The sequence below is a fragment of the Mobula hypostoma genome, chromosome 1 (genome assembly GCF_963921235.1).
Source record: "Mobula hypostoma chromosome 1, sMobHyp1.1, whole genome shotgun sequence".
Taxonomy (NCBI): Eukaryota; Metazoa; Chordata; class Chondrichthyes; order Myliobatiformes; family Myliobatidae; genus Mobula; species Mobula hypostoma.
Genome location: NC_086097.1, coordinates 182,812,867 through 182,840,672, shown reverse-complemented (window position 1 = coordinate 182,840,672; position 27,806 = coordinate 182,812,867). Strand labels below are relative to the sequence as shown.

At 51.1% G+C, this 27,806-nt stretch overlaps 1 protein-coding gene across 1 annotated transcript in view; it reads right to left on the bottom strand.

The window, feature by feature from the left end:
- The window catches only part of sspo (SCO-spondin), a 334,645-nt gene extending 309,672 nt beyond the window's left edge, over window positions 1-24,973 (bottom strand). Inside the window, exons 1-16 of the mRNA XM_063050934.1 lie at window positions 24,729-24,973; window positions 23,671-23,753; window positions 21,848-22,018; window positions 18,622-18,857; window positions 18,222-18,324; window positions 17,178-17,336; window positions 14,818-14,903; window positions 13,989-14,111; window positions 12,688-12,850; window positions 12,018-12,258; window positions 10,586-10,724; window positions 9,967-10,090; window positions 5,039-5,211; window positions 2,608-2,829; window positions 2,233-2,398; window positions 1,268-1,511 (exon numbers count right to left, since the gene is read on the bottom strand). Coding sequence (XP_062907004.1) covers window positions 1,268-1,511; window positions 2,233-2,398; window positions 2,608-2,829; window positions 5,039-5,211; window positions 9,967-10,090; window positions 10,586-10,724; window positions 12,018-12,258; window positions 12,688-12,850; window positions 13,989-14,111; window positions 14,818-14,903; window positions 17,178-17,336; window positions 18,222-18,324; window positions 18,622-18,857; window positions 21,848-22,018; window positions 23,671-23,753; window positions 24,729-24,973 — 2,678 coding nt within the window. The remainder of the gene's footprint in view (window positions 1-1,267; window positions 1,512-2,232; window positions 2,399-2,607; window positions 2,830-5,038; window positions 5,212-9,966; window positions 10,091-10,585; window positions 10,725-12,017; window positions 12,259-12,687; window positions 12,851-13,988; window positions 14,112-14,817; window positions 14,904-17,177; window positions 17,337-18,221; window positions 18,325-18,621; window positions 18,858-21,847; window positions 22,019-23,670; window positions 23,754-24,728) is intronic.
- Between the last annotated feature and the right edge of the window lie 2,833 nt (window positions 24,974-27,806).

Here is a 27,806-nt window from a genome sequence, read left to right as displayed (position 1 = left end):
TAACCCCAGTCCAATCCTGATCTCCAGCCAGTTCCAGTAACCCCAGTCCAATCCTGATCTCCAGCCAGTTCCAGTAACCCCAGTCCAATCCTGATCTCCAGCCAGTTCCAGTAACCCCAGTCCAATCCTGATCTCCAGCCAGTTCCAGTAACCCCAGTCCAATCCTGATCTCCACCACTATATGCCTGTTTTCCGTGTGGCCAAATGGGGTTCCTCAAGGTCTTCCGATTTTCTCCCACATCACCAAGGTGTGCAGTGGATTAATTGGCTGCTGTAAATTATCTAGTTGGGGGGGGGTTGGTGGGAATGTGGGATTAATGTAGAATTACAGTAAACTAGTGACTGATGGTTGTCTGGACTTGATGGGCTGAAGGGCCTGTTCCATGTCGACTCTCTCTACATCTCTATTAGTGTGGTTCCAGCAACCCTCAGAAACTACAGCATATCTAGAACAAATCACTCTATTTGATCAACAATCCACCCCTTCGTTCCATCTCACCCTCCCACCACCACCACTCACCTCACCAAACATCCCTTCCTCCTCTCTTGCATCCACCAACCTCCCACTGAACACTTCTTCCACCTCCACGCCTCACCAAACACCTCTCCTTCCACCTGCACTTCCACTCTCCACCTCCCCAAATATTCCCTCCCTCCATTGCAACCCCTTAGGCTCCCTCCCTATGCTGCAGTGATCTCCCTCTACAAACCACACCACAGTTACTCAGACAGGTCCCACCTTCTCCCCACAACAGCAGGGCAGGGCGCACCACCACCTTCTGGTTTCCCTCCAGGTCACACACCATCCTGCCTGGGACTCCTCCCGGGTCTGGAAGGTGGCGAGGGACAAGGGGGTAAGTCCCGAAACTCCATCCCCTCAGTGGTGCAATGCTGTGCCCCTCGCCCAACCTTCTCAAGGGGCAATTAGAGATGGATTTTTAAAAAGCCGGAGTCACACAGCACAGAAACACACTCATCAAGATGTCTACACCAATCCCGTCTACATCATTTGTTCCTCTTGACCTTGCCGATTCGAGTACCCGAACATAGTTCCCAAACGTGGTGAATCTCTGCCCCACAGGATGTTTGTTCCCAACGCCAGCCTCCCTCAGATCCCCACTAAACCTCTCTCCTTCACCCATCCGCCTCTTCCTGGCCCAAGAACCCGTGTAGAGCACAGAAACTGTGCTGGTGTGCCTTCACTGTACTGGCATGTTGTGAGGTGTGGGAGACGTGGGGGCCAATGCTCCCTCGGTGGATCACCTACCAGCTGTTGCAGCTTCTGCTGATCACAGTCCCAGCGGGGTGCACAACATCTTCAAGCAGGCAGGGGCAGAGGGACGGGGGGATACACTGACCCTCGTCGTCCAGCACCAGCCCATCGGGGCAGCTACACCCAGGCACACAGCCTACCAACGAGGCACAGCCCACCTCTTCCCTCCGCTGCCAGCAGGAACCTCCGCAGGGGCGGCTGCATTCCTTGTACACGCGGCCCCCAGAGCACTCCATGGCTGCGGGGAGAAGAGAGCACTGAGTCCCAGGGGGAGGTGAACGAGGCAGAGGCGGGTGGGGGATGGGGAGGAGGGAGTAGAGGAGAGGTGAAGTAGAGGGAGGGAGGGGGTGGAGGGAGAGAGGGAGGATATGAAGAGAGAGGGTTGGTTGGGGAGGACAGAGGAAGGTGCAGTGTGGAGAAAGGAGAGTGGAGATGGAGAGGTGCGGTGGTGATGGGGAGGTGATTCAGGTGAAGGGTGGGCAGGAGGTGGCAGGTCTATGTCTGAACCATGACGCTGGTGTCAGGCAGCTCTGTCACACCCATCAGGTCAGATACTCCTCTTCCAGCAGATCTAATGTGTGTTGTGAACCACAGAAACAGACATCCAAGGTGCTCCCCAGAGGCCTGCTCTCACTCTCCACAGCTGAGTAGCTGTGCATTGGATGCCTGGACCAACAAGAGCAGGAGAAAGTGCCGGAGTCTGCCACTGAAGAAGTGGTGACAGGGCACTTGGAAAATACGAATGAGACTGGGCAGAGTCAGTGTGGTTCACAGAGGGAACCCGGTTTGGCAAACTGGTAGAATATTGGTGGGGTCAGAGTAACCAGCACAATGTCCATTTTTCACGTGTCAGAGAGTGAGCATTGAGCGGGGAAGTGAGGGGACGGACTGGAGCAGGGGAGATGGAGAGAATGGGGTGTGTACAGGAGGAGGAGAGGGCAGAGGACAGGAATACTCACGGCAAGTGCTGCCCAACCTCCAGTGAATGAGCACACCCTCCTGTGCGCAGGCCCTCGCGTAGGCAGCCACACTTGCACACAGGCAGTCCACGTTGCCGGCACATCCACACACGTCATAGAGACACAGGTCATGGTAAGGCTCCACCTCAACAAGGTCGTGGCAGGGCTGCAGGGAAACCGAGTGAGGCAGGAGAGCGAGAAAGGGTGGAGGCAGGTTGGAGAGAGGAAAAGGAAATCAGATATTACTCGAACTATAGCAAGGTTGGAATAGTCACTCACAGAAATCGGCCCTTTGGCCCATCACATCCGTGCTGACCGTCTGCATTCCTTGACCAGTTACACTCACCACCCCCGCCACCCCAACGGAACCGTTACCTGGAAGACCTCGCTCCAGAGAAACTGACACGTCTCCTCTGCGAATTCTCGGCGCTGGGCGAAGGTGTTGCAGGGGTCTAGCGTGAGGGGGTTGCCCTCAGGACAGCCGAGGGGGGATCCAAACTTGTGGATGAAAGCAGAGGGTGTGGTCTCAATGTCACCCAGCGGGGTGAGGAAGTCATCCCTCTGGTTCCAGTTGTAAGTCCCACATAGTCCTCGGACCTGGGCACAGAGAGAGGGTACATCAACGGTGATTGGTGGTGTGACAAAATACCAAGTTATCAGAAGATTGAGGCCGATAAGAAAGACAATGGGGGAACATTCAGAAATGTTAATGGGGGACGAGAGAGATTAACGAAAGGAGACACAGTTCCGAGTATTGACGGACCGGTTGCTTTGAACCTGAACTGTTTGAAGTTTGATGGACAGACGATACCCCAGCAGGGGGATAAAAGGAACAGGTTCGCTAAGGCAACACACACCACGACACCACGAGATAACGAGACTCTAGAAAAGCGGTGTGCCCCCACAAGTTGGTGCGAGTTTGGAGGTCTGGTCACGGGACCGACCATAGACGCACAGGGTGAGAAGGTACGATCGGCGGGAATCTGGTGTGTATGTCCACCCTTGCCTGGGTGCCGGGTTCACCGCGGAAGAATGATTGTATCCGGAACGGAGGGGTCACAGTCGGTGGCCTCAGAAGACATTAAAAAGGGCTCGCGCCGAAAGCTAACTGCGAAGAACAAAGGTCGGTCTGAATCCGATTTGCATATTCATTCTCCCTCCCCAACGGCACAACAGCGATTACTGCGAACTGAACTCTGTGTCACTTGAGACTGATCATTTTACCCCCAGACTGCGATAGAGCTTGATTGATCCTATTATCCTAGTTCTGTGTACATGTGTGTTTTACCATTGCTAACCTGTTGCATTTATATCCTTATGATTAGAGTACTGTGTTGCTTATTTCTTTAATAAAACTTTCTTAGTTCCAGTAATCCAGTCTCCAACTAAGTGGTCCATTTCTGCTGGTTTGGCAACCCAGTTACGGGGTACGTAACAGTGGTGAGAAGGGTCAGTGAATGGGGAGAGGGTGGGGGCAAAGATGGGAGGGGTCAGTGAATAGGGAGTTCAGGAATGGGAGGGGGTCAGTGAATAGGGAGCTCAGGAATAGGAGGGGTCAATGAATAGGGAGCTCAGGAATGGGAGGGGGTCAGTGAATAGGGAGCTCAGGAATAGGAGGGGTCAATGAATAGGGAGCTCAGGAATGGGAGGGGGTCAGTGAATAGGGAGCTCAGGAATAGGAGGGGTCAATGAATAGGGAGCTCAGGAATGGGAGGGGGTCAGTGAATAGGGAGCTCAGGAATGAGAAGGGGTCAGTGAATGTGGTGTCAGTAAGTGGGGAAGGGAGATAGGAAGTGGAGGCCAGTGAATGGGGGAACTGAGGTCAGCGAATAAGGGGAATGGAGAGGAATATGGGGGTGAGAGTGGGAGCACAGAGACAAGAGAAGGAGGGCATAGCTGAGAAGAGGGGCAACATAGATTTGGCCGGAGTGTGGAGGGATGAGGTAGAGGGAGCGGTGAGCAGAGGATGGAGGATGGAGAGTGCAGTGATTATGAGGGAGGCTCATGGTGAAGGAGCTCAGTTTGTTGTAAGGCCTCCCTCACTCCTGTGCCTCATGACACTCAGCTACAGTCTCCCTGTGGGTACCATCAGCACATTCACAGTTGGAGTTTCCACCAAACTGAGCCTATTAAAGTCAGCCAAAATTCATCATGCCCCATCATCGAACCCTGGAAACCACAGCTCAGTCTCCAGTCTCAGAAAAAAACTACTCACTTTGCTGCACTCCGTCACCCCCCACCTGTCTGTGTTTCACCCCATCTCCTTCACCTGCACCCCCCATCTATGCTGCACTCCTCTACTCGCCTCCTTCACTGCCATCTCTGCTTTACCCCGTCTCCTCGACCTTCATCCCCACCCCCATCTCCGCTCCTCTCCTCACCCCATTACTGTCCTGCTCCCCCCCCCACTGTTGTCAGCAGTCACATGGAACCTAATCAGAAATATTCCCACCACCACCCATGCATTCCCACTGATTCCCTTCCATTCCCCCACATGCTCCTCCTCACCCACCCACAGCAGGGCAAATGATAAATTACCCCTCCAACCCAGCACGTCACTGGGATGTGGGAGGTGACCACAGAGAGAACACACAGACTCCACATTGACAGCGCCAGAGGTCAGGTTTGAACCTGGGGCCCTGGAGCTGGAAGGCAGCTGTTCTACCCACTGAGCTGCTGGGTTGATAGAGCAGGGCAGCCTTCACTTGGTGACATATTCGCCACATCTCCCCTCTGCCCAACGCCTGCCATCATGGGAGTATTGCGAGTGTCCAGTGGCCAGGAGTGACTGGAGGTACAGACTCACCCTGTGAGCATAGGAGGGCTGCAGAGTGATGTATGCAGCTGTGAACTCCACACCCCACAACACCTCAACACCGGAGGAGTGAAGCAGGAGGAAGGAGGATGAAACCGGCAGTACTGACAGGTCCCTGTTAGAGAAGGGCAGCTTCATGTCTTGACCATTCACACTGATGTCCCCTGTGGAACAGGCAGCGAGTCACACACTACACCTAGGGTGGTTGTCACCCATTGGATACCATCACCCCAACACCCTTCTCACCCCCATCTCCCCTCACCCATCAATCCAAACCCCATCTCCCCATCTATCCTATACCTGTCTACTCAACACCCATCATTCCAAAACCCACCCCACCCCAATCAACCCAAACCCCATCTCCCCAACACTTGTCTCATCCACATCTCCCTTCACCCATAAACCCAAACCCCATCTCCCAACACCCTTCTCATCCCATCAACTCCCACCCATCAACCCAAACTCCATCTCCCCAACACCCATCTCACCCCATCTCCCCTCACCCATCAATCCAAACCCCATCTCCCCATCTATCCTATACCTGTCTACTCAACACCCATCATTCCAAAACCCACCCCAATCCACCCAAACCCCATCTCCCCAACACCCTTCTCACCCCATCGACTCCCACCCATCAACCCAAACCCCATCTAGCCAACACCCACCTCACCCCATCAACTCCCACCCATCAACTCAAACCCCATCTCCCCAACACCCACCTCACCCCATTGACCCTCACCCAACAACCCAAACACCATCTAGTCAACACCCACATCACCCCATCCATCTTTTTTGGGATCTATTTTGGGGAAGGTATGACTTGTACAAAAAAGATGGATTACAGCTGAACTCAAAAGGTACTAATATCCTGACGGGATTGTTTAATATAGCTGTTAGGGAGGGTTTAAACTAAGTTGGCAAGGGGAAGGAAACCAAGGTGCTGGGGTCGAGGAAGAGGAAAATAGAAATAAGTCAAAAATACTGTGCAGCAAAGATGGCAAAAAGGACAGGCTGGTGAATATACAGGATAATTTGCTGCAAAATAGAAATATAGCAAAATCGGCAACAGATACTGATCTAAATGTACTGTACTTAAATGCACGCAGCGTTAGAAATAAAGTGGATGACCTTGCTGCACAGCTGCAGGTTAAAAGATATGACATTGTCGCCATCACCGAGTCATGGCTAAATGATGGATGTGATTGGGAGCTGAATATACAAGGATACACAGTGTATAGGAAAGATAGGAAGGTAGGTAAAGGGGGTGGCGTGGCCCTGATGGTAAGTAACGATATCAAACCAATAGAAAGAAGGAACATAGGATCAGAAGAGGTAGAATCCTTATGGGTAGAATTAAGAAATGGCAAGGGTAAAAAGACACTAACAGCAGTTATATACAGGCCTCCAAACAGCAGCCGGGATGTGGACTACAAGTTGCAGCTGGAAATAGAAAAAGCGTGTCAGAAGGAAAATGTCAAGATAATTATGGGGAATTTTAATATGAAAGTGGATTGGGAAAGTCGGGAAGGTAATGGATCTCAGGAGAGGGAGTTTGTAGAATGCCTACAGGATGGCTTTTTGGAGCAGCTTGTCCAGAAGCCCACCAGGGGACCGGCTGTTTTGGATTGGGTGCTGTGTAACGAACCTGAGGCGATTAGGGAGCTGGAGGTAAAGGAACCCCTTGGAAGTAGTGATCATAATATGATTGAGTTCAGTTTCAAATTTGAAAAGGAGAAGCTGGTATCAGGTGTATCGATATTTCAGTGGAACAGAGGAAATTACAGTGGTATGAGAGAGGAACTGGCCCAAGTCGATTGGAAAAGTAAGCTAAATGGAGGGATGGCAGAGCAGAATTGGATGAAATTCCGACAAGAAATGCAGGAAAAATATATTCCAAGAAAAAAGAAAATCATGAATGGAAAAATGGCACAAATATGGCTAACGAGAGAGGTTAAGGCAAAAATAAAAGCAAAAGAAACGGCGTACAAGGAAGCAAAAGTTAGTGGGAAAAATGAGGACTGGAAGACTTTTAAAAACTTACAGAAGGAAACTAAGAAAGTCATCAGGAAAGAAAAGATGAATTATGAAAGGAAGTTGGCGATTAACATAAAAAAGGATACTAAGAGTTTTTTTAAATATATGAAGAGTAAAAGAGTGACAAGGGCAGATACGGGACCGATTGAAAATGATGCTGGAGAAATTATAATGGATAACAAAGAGATGGTGGAGGAACTGAATGAGTATTTTGCATCAGTCTTCACAGTGGAAGACATGAGTAATATACCTGATAGCCAGAGGTATCAGGGAATAGAATTAGGTACAGTCAAGATTACTAGAGAGAAAGTGCTTGGGAAACTAAATGGACTAAGAATAGGTAAGTCTCCCGGTCCGGATGAGGTGCACCCAAGCGTTCTGAAGGAGGTGGTTTTGGAGATTGTGGAAGCATTGGAAATGATCTTCCAGGAATCAATAGACTCTGGCATGGTTCCGGAGGACTGGAAGGTCGCAAATGTAGTTCCGCTATTTAAGAAAGGAAGGAGGCAGCAAAAAGAAAATTACAGACCTATTAGTTGCTGGTGAACGCAGCAGGCCAGGCAGCATCTATAGGAAGAGGCGCAGTCGACGTTTCAGGCCGAGACCCTTCGTCTAGTCCTGACGAAGGGTCTCGGCCTGAAACGTCGACTGCGCCTCTTCCTATAGATGCTGCCTGGCCTGCTGCGTTCACCAGCAACTTTGATGTATGTTGCTTGAATTTCCAGCATCTGCAGAATTCCTGTTGTTTACAGACCTATTAGTCTGACATCGGTAGTTGGAAAGATATTAGAGTCAATCCTCAAGGACGAGGTTATGAAATACCTCGAGGTGCATGACAAGATAGGCAGAAGCCAGCATGGTTTCATGAAGGGAAGATCCTGCCTCACCAACCTCTTGGAATTTTTTAAGGTAATCTCGAATAAGATTGACAAGGGAGAGGCTGTGGATGTTGTGTATTTGGATTTTCAACAGGCCTTCGATAAGGTGCCGCATATGAGGCAGCTTAATAAAATAAGAGCCCATGGAATTATAGGAAAGATATTGGAATGGGTGGAGCATTGGCTGATAGGCAGAAAGCAAAGGGTGGGAATAAAGGGATCCTATTCTGATTGGTTGCCGGTTACTAGTGGTGTTCTGCAGGGGTCGGTGTTGGGGCCGTTTCTTTTTACGATGTATATCGATGATTTGGATTATGGATTAAATGGTTTTGTGGCTAAGTTTGCGGATGACACCAAGATAGGTGGAAGAGCGGGAAATGTTGAAGAAATGGAAAGGTTGCAGGGAGACTTAGTCAGTTTGGGAGAATGGGCAAAGAAATGGCAGATGAGATACAACGTTGACAAATGTACGGTTGTACATTTTGAAAGAAGAAATAATCGGGCTGATTATTATTTAGATGGGGAGAAAATTCAAAAATCGGAAGTGCAAAGGGACTAGAGGGTCCTCGTGCAGGATACCCTAAAGGTCAACCACCAAGTTGGATCAGCGGTAAGGAAAGCGAATGCTATGTTGGCATTCATTTCAAGAGGAATAGTATATCAGAGTAAGGAGGTGTTGATGAGGCTCTGTGGGGCATTAGTGAGACCTCATTCGGAATACTGTGTGCAGTTTTGGGCCCCCTGTCTTAGAAAGGATGTACTGATGTTGAAGAGAGTTCAGAGAAGATTTACGAGGATGATTCCTGGAATGCAGGGGCTAACATATGAGGAGCGTTTGTCGGCTCTTGGACTGTATTCATTAGAGTATAGAAGAATGAGAGGGGATCTCATAGAAACATTTCGAATGTTGAAAGGGTCGGACAGAGTAGATGTGGGAAGGTTGTTTCCCTTGGTTGGTGAGTCCAGGACAAGAGGCCATAGTCTTAGAATTAGAGGGTACCCAGTTAAAACAGAGATGAGGAGAAATTTTTTTTAGCCAGAGGGTCGTGGATTTGTGGAATTTGTTGCCACATACAGCTGTGGAGGCCCAATCACTGAGAGTGTTTAAGGAGGAGATTGACAGGTATCTAATTAGTCAGGGTATCAAGGGATATGGGGAAAAAGCCGGAAATTGGAACTAGATGGGTGAATAGCTTAGCTCATGGGGGAGCTGCGGAGCAGACTCGATGGGTCGAATGGCCTACTTCTGCTCCTTTGTCTTGTGATCCTGTGAACTCCCACCCATCAACCCAAACCCCATCTCCCCAACACCCACCTCACCCCATTGACCCTCACCCATCAACCCAAACACCATCTAGCCAAGACCTACATCACCCCATCTCCTCTCACCCATCAACCCAAACCCCATCTCCCCAACACCCACCTCACCCCCATCTCACCCAAACCCCATCTCCCCAACACCCACCTCACCCCATCGACCCTCACCCATCAACCCAAACCCGATCTTCCCAACACTCACCTCACCCCATCGACCCTCACCCATCAACCCAAACTCCATCTGCCCAACACCCACCTCACCCCATCTCCCCTCACCCATCAATCCAAACCCATCTCCCATCTCTCCAACACTTGTCTCGCCCCATCTCGCCTCACACATCAACCCAAACACCATCTCTCCATCTATCCAATGCCTGTCAACCCAACACCCATCACTTCAAAACTCCCAACCCCCACCCCCAATTGTTTCACTCCAACCCTCGAACTCCCATTCCCCAACTCAATCCCATTTCTCCACCCCCCATTTCCCCACTCCTACCTTCCCAATCCTCATGTCAACTCCTGTCCTCAACCCCCATCCCCATCTCCCCAACCCTTGTTCTGCCATCTCTTCAAACCCCAGATTCCCCTTTCCCTCTCATGCTTTGCCCCCTCATATTCCTCCCCAACCTCAAACTCCTCTCCTCTCCCCTGCCCCTCCCCACCTTCGCTTCCCCTCCCCCACCATACCTGTCCGGCGCAGCTTCACTACGGTTTTGTAGACGATGGCGGTGAGGGCCCTCAGGCACCCACCTGATGCTCTCCCACAGTTCACATACTCCCCACTCATCAGCAGCTTGCCCTCCACGTAGTCCTGGAATAGCAGGAATGAGAGCAAGAAACGGCACATCCTGGGAGCCCTGGGAAACCCAGCCTTTCCCACGGAAGGGCCCCAATGCAGTCAGTCCCCAAGTTCACGACTGGGAGCTGACAATGGGCCAGGATCCCAAAACCCATCACCCTCTGTTTTCTAGTTACAGCAATCTCCCCCCGCCCCACCCAATCTCTATGTCTCCTGGGCTGGGCTGGTGACCTCAAACCCTCACTTCAGATAGTGGGTAGCCATGGGCTTTGCTGGGGTGACATCAGTTCTGTTCTTAGGGGCATTCCTGGGGCTGTAACCGGGATGTCGACAGGGAAGTTGCTGGGTGCATTGTCAACGCCACATCGAGGGTTTTGCTGGGGGGGGGGAGGGGGTGGGGGGGTTGCCCGGGGATTGTAGGGGTGTTGCCCAGTGTGTTTTCAGGCATTGCGAGGGTTATGCCATGGCGGGGGGGGGGGTGATTGCTGGGCTGTTGCTAGGGCTTACCTCGACCAATGTGTATTCACAGGCCCCGTGGATGGTGTACCGCCGGCGATCGAAGGTTGTGTAGTGATGGTCGCCCAGCACGGTGCACTCCGCCGCACACCGCTCCTGTGTACATGCCCAGCGTCCCCGCTGACACACACTGCACAGAAAAACAGATCATACTCACTTCTGCACTTACACATCACCTCCCATATAACAGGCGCACAGCTGACCTTGGTGAATAAACAGTTGCCCAGATGTTTCCATGGAGGAACAGCTATAGGTTTAATCCAGGAATTCTACAGAGCCAGAATTTCCCAGAATTCAGATTTCCCAGCATTACCGGGAACGACACACTGGGCATGCGTTTCCCACCGTTCACTGGGAATGCCACACAGGGCTTGTGTTTCCCAGCATGCGCTGGGAATGCCACACTGGGCCTGTGTTTTCCAGCATGCACTGGGAATGCCACACTGGACCTGTGTTTTCCAGCATGCACTGGGAATGCCACACTGGGCCTGTGTTTTCCAGCATGCACTGGGAATGCCACACTGAGCATGCGTTTTCCAGCATGCACTGGGAATGCCACACAGGGCTTGCATTTCCCAGCATGCGCTGGGAATGCCACACTGGGCATGTGTTTCCCAGCATGCACTGGGAATGCCACACTGGGCCTGTGTTTTCCAGCATGCACTGGGAATGCCACACTGGGCCTGTGTTTCCAGCATGCACTGGGAATGCCACACTGGGCCTGTGTTTTCCAGCATGCACTGGGAATGCCACACTGGACCTGTGTTTTCCAGCATGCACTGGGAATGCCACACTGGGCCTGTGTTTTCCAGCATGCACTGGGAATGCCACACTGAGCATGCGTTTTCCAGCATGCACTGATACTGAAGGGCTGAACTGCCAGCCACTGTTGCCTCATGAGCAGAAATTCTAGACTCTCAGGGACGATGGAGGCACATGTTCCAGAATCACAGGGAGAGTGGGAGGGGAACATTCTGGGCTGCAGTGGGGCTGGGAGCTCGGCACTGACCTCAGAGCTCAGTCAGTGAGCCAAGGATTCCAATGAGCTGAGTCTACCCTTGGGGGCCGGAGTGAAGATGGGGAGGGGGTGGTGGAGTAATGGGGTGAGGGAGGGGTATAGGCTGATAGAGGGGTGGGGTGAGGTGGGGCTGTCAGGACGGGAATGGGAGGGTGTTGAGGGGCTTCTTTCTAGGAGTGCTGGAGGACAACGTGAGGGAGGGTGTGTTTCCAGAGGGTGGAAGTGACGGGGAGGGGTTATTATACAGAATACGCTGTGGGGTGGTGTGGAGGTAGACACAGTTTAGATCAGGATATACTATACACGTGTGGCAGCAGAGAGATACAGAGTAGGTGCCAGCAGAAGAGGTTTTAGTTTAATTCGGCACCAAGTTCAGCAAAGACAACGTGGGCCATGTTCACTCACCAGTGGTTACACCTGTGTGGAATGGTCTGTCCAGGCGAATACCTCTGGCCACGATGGTAGCATGGACACTGGTCGGCAGGAACACACCGATCACCCTCCTGGAACAGCCCTTGGGGACACTCGCAGCCACTCACACACTCCTCCCGACAGGAGCCCAGGGCTGGGCTGCCTCCTCCCTCACAGCTGGCCGGGCAGGATGACACACAGTCTGAGTACACCATCCGATCCGGACACCTCCTCTCTGTCCAAAACAGGCCACACTGTACAACCCACACCAGGCAGCACACTGTCCACACCCTACCCATCAAATCCCACCAGGCTGTCTCCTTTCCGATACAACATCTGTCCTTATCCCCACTCCACTCTCACCAGGTCCACCCTCACTCCCACAAATTCATCCCACCTATCCTCCGGATCAGTCCCCACCCCAACCAGCAGAGAGCTCCCAGCCCCTCACCCCCAACCCCTTGGGCTCAGCACCAGTGAGCAGTGACTGACGCTGGTCTCACCCACTTCAGCCTTAACCACTGGGCAGGCAACATGCAGCCAGACGTGGTCAATGGACACAGCCAGACATGCATAGCTGCAGATGTGGAGTTGCATGGGTGTGGTTGCAGGTGACACCCTAACCCATTCCCCGCAGAGCGAGTGAGTGAGTAAAGATCCTGACCACAGAATTCCGGGGATCGCCACTGGAGGTAGATTTGATGTTGCCCACATTCCCGGGAGTAACTGGCAAAGGTCTGGCACACTGCATGGCGAATCCCTTCCTGGGTAGCAGCCCCAGCACAGAACGGGAAGAAGCACGTTTCCAAGTAATTGTCTGGGTTCACCTGGAGAAACAGGAACATTGGGATCAGAGGAAGAACCATGTGAAACAGCAATTTTTGTGGGGCTAGGTCACTGTCACCACCCCAGAATGCCGTACCACCTTATCCACATGTGGTGCTGGTTTCAGGGAGCAGAGCCCTTGCACCTCAAGACCCCTCGGTACATTAGGATTACACTCCATTTGCCATGTCTGCAACCACCCTCCACACAGTCAACATCTCCACCAATCCTAGTGTCATCTGCAGACCTACTGATCACACCTCCCATATCCATATCCAAGTCATTCACATCGATTCCAAAGAGCAAGTGTCCCCACACAAATCCCTGTGGAACATCACTGGTCACAGCTATCCAATCACATAAACCAGTAATAAACCCTGTAACCCAGATTAATTTTATCAGGTAAATAAACCGGATTTGTTGCCTTGTGGCAGCAGCCTCTGTTTCCTATTGCCAATTCCAAATCTAGATCTAGTTGAACAACATGCTCCAAAATCCCATGGATTCTAAACTTTTGATGCAGCCTCCCTGTTGAATCTGGACAAAACTCACACCTACTGCCCTGACCTCCGTGCATCGTTGGACCCCAGGTAGAGGACTGTGTGCAGTTCTAGTCACCACATTATGGCGGGGGGAGGGGGCGCGCGCAATGGCACTGGAGAGACGGTAAGTGGAATTTGCCACAGTTGGGTCTGTGATGGAGGGTTTCAGTGATGAGGAGAGGTTGGGAGAAGCTGGGTTAACTTCCCTTGGAGTGCAGGAGGTGGTGGGGGGGAGGGGAAAGCCCTAACAGAAGAGCACAAAATTACATGGGACACAGAAAGGGTAGAAGGAGGCTTTTCCCCAGGGGTGAGGGGTAATGAGGAACCTGAGAAAGAATGTTCCCTCCGAGAGGGATTGGGATCTGTAGTAGGGATGATGGAGAGTCACTGAGGCGTGGTGTCTGTAAGGAGTTAGCTAAGCAGGTGACCTAGCGGGGCAGGGAAGGACCTCAGAGACTTTCTCTTCTTCCCAAATATTTCACCTCTCAACTCCCTCTCCATCCAGCATTCCCAAATGTCCCACCTTCCCTGACTACCCCATCCTCCATTCCGGGGGGGGGGGGGTGCAATGGCTCTGTCTGCTTGGGCTCAGCGTTACCTGTGCATGGCACTCGGTGAATGGTAGGGAGAGGAGGCGGTCACACATGGACTTTGCAGATGGAGGAAGACCTGGGTCCTGAGCATCACAACCCACATTGGGCTCCGAGGCTTCATCGCAGACCTGAAACAACACAGCAGGTCAGAGAGCCTAGATTCCCGACCTCTTCACCCACGATAGTAATCCCTGAACTCTGATCCCCTGAACCCAATGCTAAACCCTGCACCCTGACCCCCTAACCCCTGACTCCAGTGACTCCTGACCCTAACACTCATCCCCATATCCCGACCCCAACACACACCTTTAAACACTGATCCCAGACCATGATCTTTGAACCCCATCCCGAATCCTGACCCCAGTGAGCAATGACAATTATTCCCAATCCTTGACCCCTGATGATACCTGAATCCCTCTCAATGATCTTCAAATCTTGACCCGTGACCAAGATCCCCCACCCTGAACACATTGTTGACCCTTGCACCTTAACATTTAATCACAACCCCTGAAACTCTGTGGTGATCAGGAATCCCTGGCTGATTCCTGACCCCAATATGACCCCTGACCACCCCCCCACCCCATCTCCGGTACTGATCCTGATCCATTAGTGACCACTGACTCCAATAGTGACTCGGAATGCCTGATGCTGATCCCTAACCCCACAGCTGCCCACCCCCAGCACTAAGCCTTGAACAGCCTACCCCACACCCCGTTTCCAGGTCACTGACTCCCCAACAATGATCCATGAGAAACATAACACCCCCCCTCCCCCAAACACCAAGCGGCTCCCCATACACTCTGCAGCTCCTCCCTCAGGGATGGGTGACATTACCTCAGGCTCAGACTGGGAGACTCTCCAGGAGTTGCCGAACGTGGCAGCGATGGAGGTCAGGGATCCCGAGACAGTGGTGAAATCATCTGTGGAAGAGAATATAGAGAAGGTGGGGTCAGGCAGAGAACTCCCAATCCCCACCACCACACCTAACACCCAGGAGAGGAGAGGGGAGGGGCCTGCAGGAAGCAGAGGGGAGGAAAGAAGAGGTCGGGAGTGGGTGGGTGGAGCTAGGAGTGCCTGAGTCACCTGGAGTACAGATTCCACAGGATACACCATACAAAGCATCCTATCTGGGTACATCACAGCTTGGTATGCAGTTGCTCTGCCTGTCACCACAAGAAAATGCAGAGTGTTGTGGACACAGCCCAGCACACCATGGAAAATGGTCTCCTTCCATGAACTCTGTCTACATATCTGACTGCTTTGGTGAAGCAGCCAGCAGAATCAAAGGCCCCACCCACCCTGGACATCCTCTCTGCTCCCCTGTCCCCTCTCCCAATAGACAGGATGTACAAACCATCAGGCTTTACACAATAACATGGTCTCATGGTATACCTCCTTATGACCTTCCACCTTGTTTACCTCCACTGCACTTTCTCTGTAACTGTTACACTTCATTCTGCAACACACACAAAATGCTAGAGGAACTCAACAGGCCAGGGAGCATCAATGGAAAAGAATAAACAGTCGACATTTCAGGCCGAGACCCTTCATCAGAACGGGTCTTCATCAATCTTGGCTCGAAATGTCAGCTGTTTACTCTTTTCCATAGATGCTGCCTGGCCTGTTGAGGTCCTCCAGCATTTTGTGTGTGTTGCTCGGATTTCCAGCATCTGCAGATTTTCTCTGGTTTGTGGTTGCACTTCATCAGCACTGTTATTGTTCTACCTTATCCTGCCTCAATGCACTGTGTAAATGACCTTGTCTTGCACCTTGCTACAAGGAACAACAATAACCCGATTTAACAAGTTACCAAGCACTGGGGAGGGAATAGGCCCCCTTAGGGATTAGGGTGGTCATCTACGTGTGGAGCTACAAGGGGTGGGTGCAATCCCCTACTTGAATATCTAAAGGGCTACTTCTCAAGTTCTGACCGCACTTCAGCCCCACGCTCCTGACCTATGGTCACCCTGTACGGTAAGGGATGGGGCGTTTGGAGTAACCTCCTGGTCAGCCTGCTCCTGGGAATAGCTCCAAGGTGGTTGTTCACAGGTCCAGGCAGTGGGCAGTCAAGGGCTATGGCTGACCTCACTGTGCCTCTTTTCTGGGCTGTGTCCTCACCCAGGTGTCCTTGAAGAAGGAGCATGTGGTTTCTATGGGCACAGTGGAGAAGTTCCAAAAATGGTGGGACCCCCCCCCCCACCCACAGGATATGGAGTGTTTTGGGGATAATTGTATTCATATTTTAACTTGAAATCTTTAATAGTTTTGTGAGCCTCAGATTATCGTATATACTTCTGTGAGTGAATATACGTTTGTATGTTTGAAAACAAAAAGGGTGTTACAATATTAAGGTCATTGCTGAGGTCACACGAAGTGTCATGTGCAGTTCTGGTTGCCCAGCCACAGGCAGGATGTCGTTAAGCTGGAAAGAGTGCAGAAAAGATTCACAAAGGTATTACCGGGACTGAAGGACTTGAGCTATACAGAGAAGCTGGATCGTCTAGTGCTGTTTTCATTGGATAAAGGAGGTCGAGGGGTGACTTTACAGAGGCTTATAAAATCAAGGTGGACACAGATAAAGTGGATGGTCACAGCCTTTTTCCCTGGGTAGACGTGTACAATCAGAGTTTAAGGTGAGAGGGAGAAGATTTTAAGAGGATCTGAGGACAAGTTTTTCAAGATAGAGGGTGGTAGAAATGAGGAATTGCCTCTCAAAGTGCAAACCGACGTCCCTGTGATGAGAGGTAGGAACAGGTAAGGCCAGCCAGCAGGGCTCTGGTGAACTGTATGGGCCAATGTCTGTACAGTGGATACAGTGGATTGCAGAAGCACTGATGAACTCCAACCACGTCAACACTTTCAGAGGACAATGCAGACGGAAGATCATGGATGGCCTCTCTCCACTGGGAGCTAAGGGCTCAGGTAAGTAAATAAGGGTAAGAGAAATCAGCTGCTTGAGGAGGTCCTCTGACAGGGTGGGAGAGCCAGCGACCACATCACATTGCTCCTGGACCTGTGACTGTCCGTAAGGAGCCATGACTCACAGGAACACAGGTCCCAGATGGGGAGATAGGATTAGGGATGGGAGCCAAACCAACAATTGTTCTCCTTCTGTGACAGGGCTGCTGTGGTTGAGTGAGCTAACTCAGTCCCACAGCCTGCACTTTGGTGCCCCGAAGCTGCCTCACACTCACCTTCTGCAACGTCATTGTAGACTCCACACAGTCCCTGAGTCGTTCCCCTCAGTTCTGAAGTCACCGTCACCAACACCAGTTGGTCTCCATCCAGTTTCAAACGCACCCCGAGCCCGCTCTCCAGGAAAATAAAATCCCCCAGCCAGCGAACGCTGATCCCTGCAGAACAAACTCACTGGTCATATCATCAGGGAGGGGTGGGGAGAGAGACAGACACAGAGAGGGAGACCCAGTGTTTACACCACACAAATGGGCTCTTCAGCCAAGCACCTCCAAACCCACCAGAGTAGACAAGAGGGAGCCAGAGGCCAGGGGTATTTGGATTTACCGAACGCTTTGATTAAACGCCACAGCTTGAGAACATTTCGGATTGAACTTTTGTTGGCAGAATTCATGGTGTTGACAAATCAGCATATAGGAGGGAGACTGAAAGTCTGGCTGAGTAGTCACAACGACAACCTCTCACTCAGTGTCGGCAGGACCAAGGAGCTGATTACCGACGACAGGAGGAGGAAACCAGAGGCCCATGAGCCAGTCCTCATTGGGGGATCAGAGGTGAAGAGGACCAACAACTTGAAATTCCTTAGTGTTAAATTTCAGCAAACCTGTCCTGGGTCCGGCACACAAGTGCCATTACAAAGAAAACATGGCAGCACCTCCACTTTATTAGAAGTTTGCAAAGATTCAGTACGTCGTTTAAAACTTTGACAGCCTCTATAGATGTGTGGGGAGGAGTATACTGACTGATTGCATCACAAGCTGGTATGGAAACACCAAATGTCCATGAAAAGAAAGGCCAGTGTTGTGGATACGGCCCTGTCCATCAAAGGTACAGCCCTCCCCACATGAGTGCATCTACAAGGAAGCCACTGTGAGGATGTGACAGGAAGCAGAATGCAGCAGGGCCAGGAGAATGGAACTGGGCAGAGAGGGTATGAAGAGCAGGGAGGGTACCGATAGGATTCTTGTAGTGGGAGCTGGCACCGACTCAATGCACTAAGTGGTTCTCTCTTTGCCACAGAACAGAGTGTGGCAGAGACTCACCATTGTGAAGATAGGGCCTCCCCGGAGTGAGTACAACATCATTGACGATCACAGTTTGATTCTGTGTCAAGATCAGGTCCAAACCGAACATAATCCGCAGCACCTGGGAATACAGCAGCAGGATGAGTGAGTGGGAGAGCAAGGGGTAGGGGAGAGGGGGAAAGGTGAGGGTGGGATGGGTGGGGGAAAGGGGGGTGAGGGACAGGAAAAAGATGCAGGAGATGGAGCAAGATTTCTAAAGGGATCAGGTTGAAGGGAACGGGTTGAGGAATGAGGAATAGGGAATAAGGATGGGGTCAAGTTCCGGGAATGGAGATGCGGTCAGGTTTTTGGAATGACCCCACAATGTCTGAATGTGACCCCCCCCCCCATAAGTCAAGAGAACAAGGTCGCAACTGACCTTTGAACACTCCCTCCTTGGTCTGGGACAGCTGCTGGTGGACAGGTAGATGGCCCAGGTTCCATCTAGCGACGAGGCCAGGTTATAGGTGCAGGTCCCATCGAAGTGGAAGTGTTTTCCATCAAAGGTTCGGTAATGGAAACCGCCCCAGGTGAGGCAGGAAGCAGAGAGCCGGTGGTCTTTGGACGAACCAAGCAGGGCGACTGGCCTGAGCAGCAGCGGAGTGGACAGAGCCTCTGTGGACAGAGAGAGACAGACAGTGCTTGGTTGGTGTGGGACACACCCTCCCTGGGCAGCCTGCTCCCACACTGCCCACCAACCAAGAACATCACCCAGCAGAATTGTTATAAATTCCGGCATAAGCAGAAGCATTCGGCCAATCTAACCTATCCGAGGCCAAGCCAGCCCTTGGGTGTGTCCTATTTCCCAGTTCTGGCATCAACCCCATCTGATCTCAGCTTGTTGGCTACCTAACCCGCAGAACAGTGCAGCACATTACAGACCTTTTGGCTCACAATGCTGTGTAAACCTATATAAACCTACTCCACGATCAGTCTCCTACATAACCCAGAAATCTCCATTTTTCTTTTATAAATATGTCTTTCTAAGAGTCTCTTAAAAGTCTCTGGAGTATCAGCCTCAACCACCAGCCCCAACAGTGCCTTCTGTGTGCCTATCACTATGTGAAAAATTCACCCAGTGCTGGTGAAGTGCCTCCTCCACCAGCAATGAATCTCACAGAGTCACACAGCACAGAATCAGGTCCTTTGGTTCTCATAATGTTGTACACCTCCATCAGGTGGATAGAGGAAATCTACACTCAGTCCCCTCCACTCCAGGGAGAACAGATCCACCCTCTCCAGTCTCTCCTTGTAATTGAAACACTCCGTCCCAGACAACATCCTGGTGAATCCAGTACAACCACATCATTCCTGTAGTGTAGCATCAAGAACTGTACTCAGTACTCCAGCTGTGACCTAACTACTGCTCTTATATGTACCCAGCTAATGAACTGAGTGCTTTTAAATTCCTCGACTGTCCTCTAACTCCAATCCTGATGGTGTACTGCGCTCTCAGTAAATGGGTACCAGTTCTTTCTCTCCATCTAGGGAGCGCTCTCTTCATTATACACTCTAACTACATCTTCCCTCAATCCACAACACCCCAGCCTGGACTATCCTCCTCACAGCTAGGATTTTTCAATCCCAGTCAAGGCCTCACTGAAGTCTATATGGACAACTGCACTGGTCCCCTCAATACACTTTGTTATCTCTTTGAAAAATTCAAACTGGTCAGACGATCCCTCTGAATAAAGCCATTCTGACCATCATGTCTTTAGTCCTGAGGCAGGATTTCAACCCAAAACGTTGACAATTCCTTTCTTCCTACAGATGCTACTCGACCTGCTGAGTTCCTCCAAAAGATTTTTGTTACTCCAGATTGCAGCATCTCCTCTTTGTTTAAATCTTCTCTTTCCAAGTATAGATTAATCTTGTTCCTCAGAATTTGGTCCAATAATTTCCCCACTGACATTAGACTCACAAACCTGTAATTACCTGCCTTATCCCTGCTTTTCCTGAATAAAAGAACCGCACTTGCTGTTCTCTAGTTATCTGTCAGACTCTTCCCTTGCCTCCCACAGCAGCCTGAGTTACATCCCATCTGGTTCTGGGCATTTATCCATATTGAAGCACTCTCAGACACATATCGTCCCCTCTTTGATGCTGTTGTTACAGAATTTCTGCATCCCCTCCACCCCCACCGCCATCCTCTGAATTCTGAGTTCTACAAAGTCCTCCTCAGCATATACAGGTGAGGTCTCAAATGACAACATGTTGCTTGCTTTCTTAACTACTCTCTGTAGGTACCCAGTACTCTGTATGAATGGTGAACCAGGACACAACTCTCCTTGCTTCAAGGTGAGCTTTTGTGTTTGTGCACAGTGGGGCTGCAGAAGATCAGAACACCAGCCCCCCTCCATGGACTCTGTCTACAGTCTCGCTGCCTTAGTAAAGCAGCCAACACAATTAAAGTCCTGACAAATTGAGTCCTGACGAAGGGTCCCAGCCCAAAACATCGACTGTACCTCTTCCTATAGATGCTGCCTGGCCCACTGTGTTCACCAGCAATTTTGTGCGTGTGTAACACAATTAAAGACTCTATTCCACCCCGCTCCCCCAGACAGGCATTAGAACACAAGAGCTAGGAGGAGGAGTGAGCCAGAGAGCCAGCTCCACCATTCAATAAGATCATGGCTAACCTGCCTTTTCCACACAACTCTTAATCCCCATGCTAAGCGAATATCCATCTAACTATGTCTTAAATATATTTAATGAGGAGCCACTACTACTTCCCCGAGTAGGGAATTCCACAGATTCACTACTCTCCCGGGAAAAACAGTTTTTCCTCATCTCCACCCTAAAGCTACCTACCAATGGAACCAACTGCCCTGTCTCTATCTTATCTACCCCTTTCATAATTTTATGTTTCTATAAATCCCTCTTATGAGAAACATAGAAAACCTACAGCACAATACAGGCCCTTCGGCCCACAAAGCTGTGCCAAACATGTCCCTACCTTAGTAATTACTAGGGTTACCCATAGCCCTCTAATTCTTTTGTATTCCAGCAAGCATTGTTCCAGGTGACTCAGTCTCTCTTCATAGGCTAATCCCCTCATCTCCATAATCAACCTGATGACCGCCTCTGCACCACCTCCAAAGCCAGTATATCTTTTCTTGAGTAAGGAGACCAGAACAGCATGCAGTACTCCAGGCATGGCCTCAACGGTACCCTGTATTATTGTAGCATAACCTCCCTGCTCTTAATTCAATCCCTCCAGCAATGAAGGCCATTGGGCAGAAGATACAAATGCTTGAAATCACGTAACACTAGGCTCAAGGACAGCTTCTATCCTGCCGGTATAAAGACTATTGAACGGTTCAAGACTGTACCTCATTGTGGCCCTTGCATCATACTGTGTGCTCGCACTGCATTTTCCCCAAGCTGTTACACTTCATTCTGCACCCTGTTGTTGTGCCACCTCAATGCCTTATGTAATGACTGGATCTGTATGTGAAGTATGTAGGACATGTTTTTCACTGTACCTCTGTACCTGTGATGACAATGAACCAGTTTATCAACCCGTAGACCGAAAGTGCAAGGTGAACTCACACAGCCCTGCACTGGCATACCGCGACACGCGGCGATGGTGACTGGCTGCTGACCTGTCAGGATGGTGTGGGAACAGGAGACGCAGAAGCCCGAGGAGGTGTTCCTCCAGCTGTGACCCAACAATTCCTGGCAACAACTCTCCATCGAGACGTCAGAACTGTTGCTGATTCCAGGAAATTCCTGGCAATTCCACGAAGTGTAGCAACGACCCAGGAAAGGCGCGTCTGCAACAGATAATACAACAGCGTCACCATGGTGAGCTGAGAGCAGAGGTGGGTAATACCCACCAGTCAGAAGTCTGAGGGTCAGAACAAGAGCTGTGTGGTGTTCAGGTGTCCACAATGGTCAGTAACCATAGGACTATTGGTTATTCGTGGTCTGAAGTCAGAAGACAATTTCCGTGGAGGTCATGGTCCAGGAGCAGGTCTGTGTCTGTGGAGTTATAGGTTACTGCCAGTTTGAGGTCGAGGAGCAGTACAATCATTATGAGGTAGCATGAAAGAAGATTTTCCACTCTGTCTATCACACTGTTATTGCTCCACCCTGCTCCCTCTTCTCCATGGCTCTACAGGATCGGCCTCTCCAAGAATCATCTTTGTATTTACCGTGGAGAAGGACATAGAAGCCGCTGAGATCCACAGAGGGGAGCAGTGATATGAGGAAATGCAGAAGGGTGGATAAATTCCAGAGCGTGACAAGGTGTATCCTGTCATACAGTCAAACAGAAACAGGCCCTTCGGCCCAACCTGTCCATGCTGACCAAAGTGTCTTCCTGAGCTAGTCCCGGTTGCTTACGTTTGGCTCACATCCCTCTAAACCTTTCCTATCCATGTACCCATCCATGAGTCTTTTAAATGTAATTGCACTTGTCTTTACCACTTCCTCTGGCAGCTCATTCCATATACCCACCACCTTCTGGGTAAAAAAGTTGCTTCCCAGGTTCCTATTAAATCTCTCACCTCAAGCCTGTGTGCCCTAATTTTTGATTCCCAAATCCTGTGGAAAGGACTGAGTGCTCTCACTTTCTCTATGCCCCTCATGACTTTATACATCTCTATAAGATCAATTCTTATTTTCTTATGTTCCAAGGAACAAAGCCCTAGCCTAGCCAACCTCTCTCTATAACTCAGTCCCTCAAGTCCTGACATGCATTATTTGCACTAAGCCCATCACCCCTACTGGGGCATAGACCGCTGACAGTATTCACCAGAGTCCTCTGTCCTGGGTCAGTCTTTCAAGTTGTTCCCAGGTGTAGTCCATCTTCCTGGCGTATCCTTCCTCTCCCAGAAATGAGTTTCTGTTGGCATTTCTGTAGCTCTGGGTTTTTGTGGGATGGGGTTGCCACCCTCGTGCCCAACCCTCCTCATTTCATAGCCAGGCTGGAGGCCATCCATGAAGGAGCTCAAGTCCTGGAAAATCCCTTGTAAATGTTTTCTGCACTCCTTCCAGTTTAATAACATTTTTTCCATCGCAGGGTGACCAGAACTGAACAACTATTCCAAGTGTGGCCTCACTAAAGTCCTGAACAACCACAACATAACTTCCCAACTTTTTGACTCAATGTCCTGACTAATGAAGCTTTCTTCACTACTCCTGGCTCGGTGTAACTCCACTTTCAGGGAACCATGCACTGGTACTCCAATGTACCGCTGATCTATAACACTGCACAGTCACCTACCATTCACTGTGAAAGTTCGACCTGGATTTAACTCCATAAAGGCAACACCTTGCATTTATCCAGATTATAATCCATTTGCCAATCCTCAGCCCACAATAAACTGGGTCAGAGAATCCTGTGAACAGTCAATGTCATTCTGCATTTTTACTGGTGGTCTGGGGTGAGAGGTCACTGTTGTCTGCACTGCTGTCCACTCACCCTCGGTACACTGCAGCCCAGGAGATCCATCACAGCAGGACACCACCGTACGGTTTGACCATACCACACGCATCTCCGCCGCCCTGTGTCAAGAGAGAAGGACAGAGCTCATGGAGCTGGGGATGGCTTCACACCAAACTGGCAGTGGTGGGTAAAGGTGGGAGGGCTGATGTCATCTGCGAGGGCAGGGGTCACCAGTGGTCAGTGGTGTCACTGGTGGGGAAGAGGCAAAGGTTACTGGCAGGGGTGAGGGGTCACTGGCAGAGCTGGGATCACCAGAGGGGTGGGGAGAGGCCACCCAGTGTGGAGAGGACAGGAGCTACCTGTGACGGGAGGGGGGAATGCAAGGGAAACCTGAGGTGGGGGCTGCAGGGGCCACCAGTGAGGTGCGGGGGGGCTGCAGAGGCCACCAGTGAGGTAGGGGGGTACAGGGGCCATCAGAGGTGGGGGGTGCAGGGGCCATCAGAGGTGGGGGGTGCAGGGGCCATCAGAGGTGGGGGGGTTCAGGGGCCACCAGTGAGGTGGGGGGGCTGCTGGGGCCATCAGGGATGGGGGGGTGCAGGGGCCACCAGTGAGGTGGGGGGGCTGCTGGGGCCATTAGGGATGGGGGGGTGCAGGGGCCACCAGTGAGGTGGGGAGGGCTGCAGGGGCCACCAGTGAGGTGGCGGGAGGCTGCAGGGGCCACCAGTGAGGTGGCGGGGGGGCTGCAGGGGCCACCAGTGAGGTGGGGGGGGGCTGCAGGGGCCACCAGTGAGGTGGGGGGGGCTGCAGGGCCACCAGTGAGGTGGGGGGGTGCAGGGGCCACCAGTGAGCTGGGGGGGCTGCAGGGGCCACCAGTGAGCTGGAGGGGGGGCTGCAGGGGCCACTAGTGAGCTGGGGGGGCTGCAGGGGCCACCAGAGGTGGGGGGTGCATGGGCAATCAGTGAGATAGGGGGCTGCAAGGGCCACCAGTGAGGTGGGGGAAGTCACTGGTGGAAGGGTGGTTCAGGGCAGGCTGGGTCGCAGAGACGGGTGTCAGTGTTTTGACTGTGGAAGCCACGCCCTCTCCTCTAACCCACCTGTGAATGAAGCAGGTGGTGGGGGGTGAGCCCTGGGGTCCCCCTTGGACTCTCCGCATCCACTCCCGGTCCAGGCTCCAGCCCTGCTGGACATAGTGAGAGAGCCCCACGCAGGGCACTCGAGCTCTTTCTGGCCCAGACACTCTCTCCAGCCGAGACTCCCGCACAGTCCGATCACACCAGTGCCTGGAACATAGCAAGATCCTGAAGCACTTCAACCCCAACTCCAGAGGAGACAAACTCATAAACCCTAACCCCGAACCTTCAAACCAAAAGTAAAGCCCTAATCCAAAACCCTGATCAAAGAAATCCCTGTATTCTGACCTTGGGACCTTTTGAGAAGCAGAGGAGCTGGTTTATGGGATCCTGGCAGAGATGTTTGTATCTTGCTTAGCCACAAGTGAGGGATCAGTGGACAGGAGGGTAGAAGCTGACAGTGATGCAGGTGGATGCTTTCTTGGTATCATGGATTCTTGATTACCTGACTGGCAGACCACAATACGTGTGCTTGCAACACTGTGTGTCCGACAGAGTGATCAGCAGCACTAGGGCTCCACAGGGGACTGTCTTGTCTCCCTTTCTCTTCACCATTTACACCTCGGACTTCAACTACTGCACAGTCTTGTCATCTTCAGAAGTTTTCGGATGACTCTGCCATAGTTGGATGCATCAACAAGGGACATGAGGCTGAGTACAGGGCTACGGTAGGAAACTTTGTCACATGGTGTGAGCAGAATTATCTGCAGCTTAATGTGAAAAAGACTAAGGAGCTGGTGGTAGACCTGAGGAGAGCTAAGGTACCGGTGACCCCTGTTTCCATACAGGGGGTCAGTGTGAACATGGTGGAGGATTACAAATATCTAGGGATATGAATTGACAATAAACTGGACTGGTCAAAGAACACTGAGGCTGTCTACAAGAAGGGTCAGAGCCGTCTCTATTTCCTGAGGAGACTGAGGTCCTTTATCATCTGTCGGACGATGCTGAGGATGTTCTACGAGTCTGTGGTGGCCATTGCTATCATGTTTGCTGTTGTGTGCTGGGGCAGCAGGCTGAGGGTAGCAGACACCAACAGAATCAACAAACTCATTCGTAAGGCCAGTGATGTTGTGGGGATGGAACTGGACTCTCTCACGGTGGTGTCTGAAAAGAGGATGCTGTCTAAGTTGCATGCCATCTTGGTCAATGTCTCCCATCCACTACATAATGTACTGGGTGGGCACAGGAGTACATTCAGCCAGAGACTCATTCCACCGAGATGCAGCACAGAGCATCATAGGAAGTCATTCCTGCCTGTGGCCATCAAACTTTACAACTGCTCCCTTGGAGGGTCAGACACCCTGAGCCGATAGGCTGGTCCTGGACTTATTTCATAATTTACTGGCATAATTTACATATTACTATTTAACTATTTATGGTTTTATTACTATTTATTATTTATGGTGCAACTGTAACGAAAATCAGTTTCCCCCGGGATGAATGAAGTGTGACTGTGACGATGATAATGCTGTGATTTATTTCGGAATGGCTGTATGAATAAGCCAGGGAACAACAGACGTCAGTAATGGGAAAGTTACTGGACAGGATTCTGCGAATCAGCATCTACTTGCATTTAAAAAGGCAAGGAAAATCCATGTCTCACCAAGTTCTGTTTTTTGAAGAAATGACCAAGAGGTGGGAAGGGGGCATGAGCCATCAAAGGCAGAGTGTTATTGGTTGTCTACAGACATTTTAGCAAAGACTTTGACAAAGGTCCCTCACTGTAGGCTGCTCCAGGTGAGATCACATGGGATCCCAGCGGGATATGGAATTGGTTTGATGGTAAGAGGCAGAGGGTGGCGGTGGCGGGATGCTTTCAGATTGGACGCCTATCATCAGCGGTGTATCGCAGGGATCAGTGCTGGGTCTCCTGTTGTTTGTGTTTATGTTTACAATGGGATCAACTGAGAAAATGGGAAAATGGGCAAACAAATGGGTGATGGAATTCAACTCAGACAAGTGTGAAGTGAAATATTTTGGGAATCTAAACCAGGACTGGACCTTCACAGTGAATGGCAGGGTCCAAGAAGCACAGGTACATAGCTTCCTGTGACATGTTGCCACATCTCTCAGTATATCAAGCAGGGCTGCAGCCTGGACCAGGTGTGGATGCAGAGAATCCCGGGGGAGCCCAGGGCTCAGCTCCCACCACCTACTTCATCCACAGGCAGGTCAAAGGTAATGTGAGCCCTACAGTGTTGACACAGGTGACAGGGTGGTAAAGGATGTGCTTGCCCTCATTGCTTTGGCATTGAGTATTGGAGATTGCAATGTGCAAGTCATTGCTGAGGCTGGACTGTTGCGGGCCCTGGCTATAGGAAGGATAGGAGTAAACTGAGGTACGGAGAAGATCCACAAGGACGTTACAAAGATTGAAAGGACTGAGTTATGAGAGACTGGAACTGTTTCTCCTGGAGATACAGAAGTTTGTAGGGGTGACCTGGGGTTTTATAAAGGTGGGTATTTGGGTTTTTCCCCGGGGTGGCATGGGCTTAAGATGAGAAGGGAAGGATTTAAAGGTATCCTGAGGGCCAAGCTTTCACACAGAGAGCAGTGGGTCTATGGAATGAGCTTCCAGAGGTCGTGCTTGATTCTGGTACAGCTATTTGGACAAGGGTAGGAAGGATTTAGAGGGATATGGGACAAGCGCAGACAAACAGGACTAGCTTGGTCAGCATGGATGTTGGACCAAAGGGCCTGTTTCCATTTGCCATGATCCCAATGCACACACTCAGAGCACAGCGCTAGCCCTTGCCCTGAATGTCTGATGCCTCCCAGCCCCAACGCACCCAGAGAAAACCAAGGATATCCACAAGGAACCTCAAAACCCAGCCACCTCCTACAAGGCAACCCTTTCCAAACATCTCCCTACCCAAGAACAAAATAGACCCACTAAAGCAAGGCACTTCACTGGAATAGCCTGCTGACCTTACCCATAGCCCAGAGCAGCAGGGGCAAGGAGGAGCAGGAGCAGAATACGGATTCCCATTGGCAGAGGGATCTTCAGCCAATACAATACTCCTGAGAACAAACGACAGA